We start from the raw sequence: 9352 nt of genomic DNA, 5'->3' as shown, positions 1-9352 counted from the left end.
AACAAATAGAGAGAGATGTAAAGACGAATGCAGTAAAATAAAATAAAAACATTAATTTAGCTAATTATTTATTTAATGATTTTCTTCCACTTCTTCATATTAAAAAGTTCCGCCAACAAAATCTCCGGATATTAACAATAATCAATAATCGTGCAACAAACCGCTTCCTGATGACGTCAGAGAGGAACGACGTGTTTAGGTGTTCTGTTCCTCGGGCCCCGCAGTGGGCGCTGCAGGCCCAGTTTCCTGTTTCCTGTGTGTTACATTATTTCTGTCCGTCGAACAACAACAACAGCAGCACATGTGAGCGAAGCTGCGGAACAGCCGTGATGTTTTTCGGTTTGAAAGAAAAAGTCGGGCAGGTTCTGTTACCAGGGGATGAATTCTCCCCGGAGACCGACGACACCATCTCTCTAACGGATCACGTTAAACCGGAGAAGGTGGTGTGCGGTCCGGGTCTGCGGCGGAGCGGAGACCGGCTGGTGGTGTGTAAAAGCGGCGTCCTCCGCCACAAACAGCCCAACATGTTCTGGATCGATTCCCAGCAGAGGAGGGTGAGACTTTAGACCTGAATCAGTTTAGATACTGACATTAAGCTCAACTGTCTGTTGAACTCACTGAAACCTGCATGTAGCTCCGACAACAGGCCGGACTCCATTAAAAAGTCTCGCATCTTACGTTCTCGGGCTTTACTGCCGCTAGAAGCGGGAATCCCTTCTGAAAAGTTGGATTATTTAGTAACACAGAAGCGGCCGGTGAACCAGAGACACCCCGAATTACTGACAAGACAAGTGTTTATGAGAGCTGCTGGTTTGTGTTCTGAGGTTTAACTGCGTTGATCCAAACACGGTTGAATTTAGAATAGTTAGATATTTAAACGGAGATCAGCAGTGACATTAGAAGGCGGAAATAAAGCCATGTAAAAACACAAGGAGAGATAAACGGTGAACATTTTCATAAAAAGAGGACAGATGTTGGAGCAGTGCGTGCTGAGTGTCTCTCTCTGTGTCCACAGTATGTCCCAGCTAAAGGAGAAACTGTCATCGGCATTGTGACGGTCAAATCAGGAGACGTCTTCAAGGTGGACTTTGGAGGAAGTGAACAGGCGTCTCTGTCCTACCTCGCGTTTGAGGGAGCGACCAAGAGGAACCGACCCAACGTCCAGGTGAGACACAGAGAGACGAGATGAGATGCTGAGGACACACAGAGGTCCAGGTGAGACACAGAGAGACGAAGGTGAGATGCTGAGGACACACAGAGGTCCAGGTGAGACACAGAGAGACGAAGGTGAGATGCTGAGGACACACAGAGGCCCAGGTGAGACACAGAGAGATGAAGGTGAGATGCTGAGGACACACAGAGGTCCAGGTGAGATGCTGAGGACACACAGAGGTCCAGGTGAGATGATGAGGACACACAGAGGTCCAGGTGAGATGATGAGGACACACAGAGGTCCAGGTGAGACACAGAGAGACGAAGGTGAGATACTGAGGACACACAGAGGTCCAGGTGAGACGATGAGGACACACAGAGGTCCAGGTGAGACGATGAGGACACAGAGAGATGAAGGTGAGACGATGGGGACACAGAGAGACATTTGCAGACTCGTTTTCTGAATGTCTTCAGGTTTGAGTTGTTTTGTTGATTCAGAGGAAGAGGAGTTCAGGGTCAGCTGGAATATTTCATTTTACAGGCGGTTGAATGTTTGTCAGATATATTTTGCAGCATCGTGTGAACTGACGCCCTGCAGTCGAGGCTCTGATGACGTTTGTAGTTTTACAGACTGAAAACGACGTTTTAAACATGTCTGTTTGATTATTTTGACCAGAAGGAAACAGAACAGAAAAAAACAAGATGAATCATTTCAAGCTTCGTTTACTTTGAAGAAAACTTCCTGCATCGAGATCTGATGAACATTTATTAGCAGTCGTAGTGTTTTATGTTGTTTAATATACAGTCAAACCCACATTATTCATTCCCTTTGGTATGTCCCAGTCTGCGGGAAAATAATGTTGGACAAACCACTTTTAGCTCTAATGTGAAAAAAAGATGTTTTTCTCCAATGATGCCTCTTCGTCTGTTATCTCCTGGGAGACGCCTCGTTTCCAGTCAAGAAAGAGCTTCCAGTCAAATTGTGACTCATTGTGGGTTTGACCGTGTGTGAGGACACGTGGACGTGTGTGGACGACCTGCTGAGTCGAGGCGATGCAGGATGTGACAGAGTGAACTTTTTATTTGCTCGCAATGAGCAGAAGTCTTCTATATCACAATATCAACATCATAGATATGAAAGTGTGCTGGTTCCTATGGAGAAATAAACCCCCTCAGGATGAGAATAGCAAAGTGTCCAGAATAGTTTCTATGTCATCCTAAACATCATCCCTCTGAGAACTGAAACATTCAATAATGAGACACAAATAGTGATTAAAACATAGTTAATTGATTTAAAACGAGCCGACTCTCACTGTGAGCAGGAAACTGATTTCTTTACAGTCATTCAGAGGAATCATGTGACATGTGGAGACGTGACGGGACATCCCAGACCTGAGAGGGACGGAGCTGGAGACAGAGTTTGGTTTCTGTTATTTTGTCTGATGGATAAAAGTCCTGCAGCTGATTTCTGTGTCAGACATTAAAAATCTGTCTCCAGTTTTGTCTCCAGTCTTTTAGCAGGTCCATCGTCCATGCTGTGTTCTTCCTGTCTGTCCTCTTCAGTCTGATCTGTCTCTGTGTCCTCATGTCTCTTGTGTCTTCATATTGCATAGCAGCATTATGGGATTTAGTTTATGACTGTTAGCTTCTGTTCTGTCTGATGGAGCTTTGCATTGGCTACATTCATGGGGGGGGTCTGTGATTCTGGGCACGCTCCCTCACCACCCAATTCATGGATTTGTCGCCAAGGCAACAGCGACAACAAACACGCACAGCAGCTCCGTAAACAGTGTTTACGTGCTCATCTCTCATCTCGCTGCCTGTTAATGATACACGTGCTCCCCGTGCAGGTGGGGGACCTGGTGTTCTCGCAGTTCATCATAGCCAATAAGGACATGGAGCCGGAGCTGGTGTGTATCGATAGTTCAGGACGAGCCAATGGGATGGGAGTATTTGGGGGAGGAGGTCTGCTCTTCAGCGTCTCTCTGGGACTCGTCAGAAGGTACAAACTGAGTTTAAACGAACGAGCCGTCAGTCAGGCCGGACGCTCCATTAAATCCTCTGGTTCCACCCCCCCAGGCTGCTGTCCCCCCACAGCGAGGTCCTGTCCGACCTGCAGCAGCTCTTCCCCTGTGAGCTGGTGGTGGGGATGAACGGTCGAGTGTGGGTGAAGTCCTCCACCGTCCAGCAGACGCTCGTCATCGCCAACCTGCTGCAGAGCTGCGACACCATGACGGCCCAGCAGAGACGGCAGCTGTTCAGGAGGGTGGCACAGGGGGCGCTGTAGACCACGGCAGGCTGCGGGTGCAGAGTCCAGATCCTCGTGTTTGAGACCGGGATGGAGCAGGTTTGTCTCATGGACCAAAAAACTGATCCTCTGTCAGTTTAACGGAGCGCCAACGTAAACGAGACATTGTCTCTCATTCATTTACTTCATGATATCTGACTTCTTCAATGTTTGATTTATCAATACATAAAATGGGTCTTTAAGTCACTTTAAGTCACTTTACGTCTCAGAGAAGCCTCACGTTGTATTTTAGAGATGTTTCCATCATTTCTCAAGAGTTTACTTTGTGTGTCTGAAGGTTTTCATCACATGACAGAAATTACAGACTGAAGTCACATGATGATAACTGAAATGTTTCCATGACAACTGAGGAAGAGATGTAGCTGATTTACCTTCTTTACGTTTCTGTCCTTTAAACACAGAACCTGAAGGGTTCCGCTGACCTGCTTCAGTCAGCTTCAGTCTGGTTTCTGTGTCAATCAGGATCTACCTAAACCCTAAAAGTCCCGAAGGCGGGTTTGTTGTTGTCGTTTGCTCGTCTCTCAGGACAGGACAGGTGTAAACAGTCACATGATGTTTAAATCTGCAGCGTGTTATTGAGGACAACGTGTTGATGAATGTTGCTGTTAGTTTTATCTAATAAAACGTGTTGCTCAGACTTTATTGATCACGTTTCTTTTTTTCTGCATCACCTCTGCCATGTGACTTTATTCAGGCCTTTTCCTCCACTGTAAAAAGTTTGACCTGTTTTCATTATTTACAGTGTCGACATGAATTATGTATACACAGTGTGTATATATACAGTATGTACATGTTATACTGCACAGAAGTATTTACAGTATATGTTGCACATGTTATGCAGCACATACAGTGTTTGCATGTTACATACTTTATTTATTTGTTTGTTTGTCAGTTTATTTGAATGGGACAGTGCATATTGATGAACATGTTAAAACATGTAAAGTTCCTGGATTGTAGCTTGATGCAATTTCCATCCGCAGTTAAGATATAACTATTGATTGACACTGGGTAAATGAAGTTGTTACAGACAGCGATGATAAGAATAAAAAGACGTAGAAGAAGAACAAATAGATAATAAAAAGGGACACAAAATAAAAATCTATTATATGTTTTATTGATAAACATGAGATCTTAACTGATAGTCAGTCAGTTTGGTTTTAGACCAAATCGATCAACATCTCTGGCTCTATGGATGATAAGAAGTTTGCCGTAGGGGTATTTATTGATTTTGAAAAGGCCTTTGACACAATTAATCATCATATTTTGCTTCAAAAACTGGAAAGTTATGGTATTAGGGGTGCAGGGCTCAGTTGGATAAAAAGTTATTTAGAATATAGAGTTTGTGCAGACGGGAGAGGAAAAGTCAGTGCTCCTAAATATAACTTGTGGTGTACCACAAGGCTCAATACTGGGACCAAAACTATTTATATTATACATAAATGATATTATTAATACTTCTAATATTTTGAAATTTGTAATCTTTGCAGATGACACAAATATTTTTTGTAAAGGCGAGAACGTCCAACAGTTGTTAAAGATAACTCTAACCCTAAAACTGTGGTTTGATACAAATAAATTATCTCTCAATATAAAGAAAACCAAATTTATGATTTTTGGGAAACGCAAAATTCCAGAAGACTTAACCATTGAAGTACTGTGTGATAACACCAGATTAGAGAGAGTATGAAGTTTCTTTCCTGGGAGTAATAATTGATTACAATCTCAGCTGGAAACCGCAAGTCAAACACATTTGCTCTAAATTGGCAAAGACTAACGGTATACTTTATAAAGTCGGACACAAACTGAATCAGAAAACAGTGCACATTCTATTCTGCTCGCTTTTCTTCCTGATCTGTCCTGCTGTGCTGAGGTGTGGGGTAATACCTGCAAACCCACCCCAAAGACAACATGCACCATGCAGAAAAAGGCAGTGAGAACAGTTAGTGATGTTGGCTCTAATGCAGAAACAAACGGTTATTTTTAAAATTACAAACATTAACATTGATGGATATCGTGGATTTCAAGACGACACAAATGATTCACAAAGCTAAAACAAATTACCCCCTAATAATACACTAAGATGGTTTAAAGACAGAGAAAGTGGTTATAATCTAAGAATCTCTTACAGTCCAACGTGGCACCACACTCAACAGCATGAGCATTTCTGTCAAAGGTGTGAAGCTGTGGAATAATTTACCTGTAACGACCAAAGAAAGAAACACGTCGCTCCATTCAACAGACAGTTTAAAAGTTTCACATTAGAGAACTAGAACAAGGTGAAGGTGGGCCAAATGTTTCATTTCCACTTTAAGAGGTTGTACTGAATCGTTTAGCCATAAATTCTGCATTTTTTACCTTTTTTCTAATTATTTCTTGCATTATATTTTCAGTATATGAATATTTAGATGAATTAAGAGTTCCTCATTTGGACAGATGGCGATACTTTGATAAAATAAACAGTAGCCATGTTAGAAAATTAAGATGTATAAAAGGGGAAGGTAAATATAAGTTAGCTTCTTCCTTCTCCTTTTCTGAACATGTTGAGACCTTTAATTTATTAATTTCAGAGAAATGTCTTGTGAAAAATGCTTCCTTGCTGATTCTCATGTCATTCATATGTACATTACATACAAGTATTGAATTGCATTTTGGTAAGATAATAAATAGTTTTGTGCTTTTGCTCAGTAGAAAATATCTAAGACAAAATACTACATGAGCACATGTAACAGAGTTAAAAATAACTATCATGAGTTCCTTCAAAATGTATTTGCTTGCCTTGTACATAGTTTTGGAGCCACCTGGTGGATTACTCGTGCAACAGCACAGATAGGGTTTCCTCACGCGCACTGTCGTTGACTCGGCGAAAAGGAAATATATGCAGGCTGGAGGTGGGGGCATGTGAGCGATGTTGCGATCGTTAATTCTTTGTTTTATGTTTTAAAATTGTTTTTGCAACTGTCCGTGACCTACACCATGACTATAAACAATACCATAATGTAGTGTGAAAGTTAGAGGCACTTCTGTGCACATATTCTAACTTTATTCACGAGTATCGTCGTGGCTAAAGGTAGTTAATGCTAGTTAGCTAGCCATGCACCAGCCGGCTTTTTCCTGGCCGATTAGTGCAAACAGTTTGTTGTGATGTGAAGCAGCATCAGCTCAGAGCTGCATTAACTCTGACAGCTGATGGAATGAGCCTGATCCTCCAGCAGGTGGCGCTGCCGCTCCACCTCCGACTCTCCTCGGTGACCTGGACCAGGTCCATCAAGTCCTGACGTCTGAGTTCACTTCAGTTCCTGAACTCAAACTGGTTCTTCTGGTTATACAGAGGGTGGACAAAATAACAGGAACAGTCGGGAAGTACAATGACAGTCGGATTTCTGTCCTGATGCAGCTTGTTCAGCCCCCCCCCCCAACACACACCCCGCCCCCGCAGCAAACAGCTTGAACCAGTCTGAGCAGAGATCCTCAAAACTTTATTGAAACATCTGAAGAGACAATGACAAAAAGAAAAGCAGAAGGGACTGAACATTCTTCTTCTGCAGACGTTTGTGTCAGAGTGGATCTGATCTGAGACCAGCTGGAGCCCTGACTGCTTCAGGGTCTTTGTTTGGACCTGGATTAACCAATGGCACACAGTCTGACAGTCTTCAGTTTAGGACTCAGTCATGAACATTCGTGTCAATGAGACATTTCAGCCTTTTATTTTCAACAAACTGGTAAAAATTCAAAAACCTGTTCCTGCTCTGTCATTGTTGATAATTGTGTGTAGAAAAAAAGCTGAATCCATAAGAAGACGAGTCTGAAACATTAAAAACTGGAAAAGTTGAAAGGGTCTGAAACTGGTCTGAACACACAGTGTGTGTGTGTGTTTGTGTTGCCCTAAAGCTCACAGTCACCTGGATGAATGAGAGTATTCACAGGCATCTTCAGTCTTCTTGTGTGTCACAGCTTTGTGCTGACTGTCACTGTGTTTGCTGATGACATCATGGGCACCTTCAGGTGGTCCCTGATTGATCACCTGGTGTTCAGGTCTTGTCATGAACAGGTCTGTCATTATTTTTTGGAACATTATTTGGGTATATGTGAGTTTTGTGCACGTGTGGAAAACATACGTAACAAACATGTTGATATTCCCACTTTTGAATCTCTGGTTTGGCTTCTTCAACGTGAACCAACAGACCCGCCACTGATTCATAAGTTCACGCTTTGAGTCATGCTAACGTCAACGCTAACCAAGGTGAAACTGTCTCATACTGTTAAATGAATTAGCTAACTGACAGTTTGACCTGAACAGTTTTACTGCTGACATGTCAGACGTGACTAATAACAAAGGAAACTAAGAATATTTAATTATACTTATACATGTTAGCATGATGCTAATAGCTTAGCTCAGTGAAAGCTGTCAGTTCACTTTCATTAATCTCCTGTCAATGTTAGCTCCTGATGCTACAGTGACTTGACTTCCTGTTTACACAATTGATTGGACAGCACAACAGATGTTTCTTAGCAACAGATCGACACATTACTTAAGTCCTTACTTAGTTTTAATGGTGAAACCGGATTCAGTGGATCACTAGTTGGAGATTAGAGAACTGAGGAAGCAGCTCCGTCAGGAAATCTGCATCAAACTGAGCAAAAGCTCACAGACTGAGACGAAGACACTGAGTTCACGGCTTCACACCAACATCCAGCCAGAAAACTGAAAATCTTCTGAGCAAACAGATCCAGAACACAGGGATGTGGACTAACAGGAAGTGGATTCGGAATTCTGTCGACCCTTCTTTCCTGCGTTTGTGTTTCACGGCGACACCAGAGGCAGATGTTTAACCTCTGGATCTGTTCAGACAGAGACACAGAGCTTCAATCTGATGTGAGACTAAAATCAGAAGAATGTGAACAGAGTTTGGTGCACGCTTCTCTCTCTCTCTGTTTGTCCTTCTGTTAGTTCCTGAAGCTAAACTGCGTTTCCTGAACCGACCTCGACCTGCGGCTGGAGGAAACGTGAACTCTGTCCAGTTCAGCTGAGACAGGAACACAAGTCCATGACTCAGATCTGGATCAGCAACAAAACCAGAGAGCGGCAGGAAACACGAGACATCGGCGGTGAAACAACAGAGACTCAAACGGGACGAACGAGCAGAGACCAGAGGACGGTATCAGAGGACGGCACCAGAAGACGGTATCAGAGGACGGTATCAGAGGACGGCACCAGAGGACGGTATCAGAGGACGGCACCAGAGGACAGTACCAGAGGACGGTATCAGAGGACGGCACCAGAGGACGGCACCAGAGGACAGTACCAGAGGACGGTATCAGAGGACGGCACCAGAGGACGGCACCAGAGGACGGCACCAGAGGACGGTATCAGAGGACGGTATCAGAGGACGGCACCAGAGGACGGCACCAGAGGACGGTATCAGAGGACGGCACCAGAGGACGGTATCAGAGGACGGCACCAGAGGACAGTACCAGAGGACGGTATCAGAGGACGGCACCAGAGGACGGCACCAGAGGACGGCACCAGAAGACGGTATCAGAGGATGGTATCAGAGGACGGTATCTGGAGACTTCCTGTCACATCCTGCCGGGAGACAGACGGACTCCGGCTGAAGCCCTGAGACGCCCACAGAGAGTCAAAGACGAAGCAGCATCAAACACAGACGGTTTATTTTTCATCCTCGTACATTTACTGGTTCCCTCCACCAGTTCAACCAGTCAAACCAGTTCAACCAGTCAAACCAGTTCAACCATTTACACCAGATTAATTTCAAGGCACCTCACAGGTGATTCATTCATGATTAACAAAACAATGATGAAGATTTTTGGTCTGAAGAGAAACAAACAGAAAAGATTCAAGATAGAAAACAAACACACACACACACACACACA

At 43.7% G+C, this 9352-nt stretch overlaps 1 protein-coding gene across 1 annotated transcript; it reads left to right on the top strand.

Moving 5' to 3' along the window:
- Positions 1 to 285: 285 nt before the first annotated feature.
- Positions 286 to 4097, top strand: exosc3 (exosome component 3). Its single transcript, XM_041944422.1, has 4 exons — positions 286 to 554; positions 1016 to 1165; positions 3003 to 3154; positions 3232 to 4097. Exons 1-4 carry the CDS (start codon positions 330 to 332, stop codon positions 3437 to 3439), a joined length of 735 nt encoding a protein of 244 aa, XP_041800356.1. The 5' UTR covers positions 286 to 329; the 3' UTR covers positions 3440 to 4097.
- The last annotated feature ends 5255 nt before the right edge of the window (positions 4098 to 9352 follow it).

The sequence above is a fragment of the Chelmon rostratus genome, chromosome 9 (genome assembly GCF_017976325.1).
Source record: "Chelmon rostratus isolate fCheRos1 chromosome 9, fCheRos1.pri, whole genome shotgun sequence".
Lineage (NCBI taxonomy): Eukaryota > Metazoa > Chordata > Actinopteri > Chaetodontiformes > Chaetodontidae > Chelmon > Chelmon rostratus.
This window is presented reverse-complemented; position numbering and strand designations above follow the sequence as displayed.

Excerpts from the sequence above, each read along its gene's own strand:
- exosc3 (XM_041944422.1), top strand. The coding sequence starts at position 330 with ATGTTTTTCGGTTTGAAAGAAAAAGTCGGGCAGGTTCTGTTACCAGGG. Across the intron at positions 555-1,015 it reads TCGATTCCCAGCAGAGGAGG|TATGTCCCAGCTAAAGGAGA; the intron begins GTGAGACTTTAG and ends CTGTGTCCACAG. Across the intron at positions 1,166-3,002 it reads GGAACCGACCCAACGTCCAG|GTGGGGGACCTGGTGTTCTC; the intron begins GTGAGACACAGA and ends CTCCCCGTGCAG.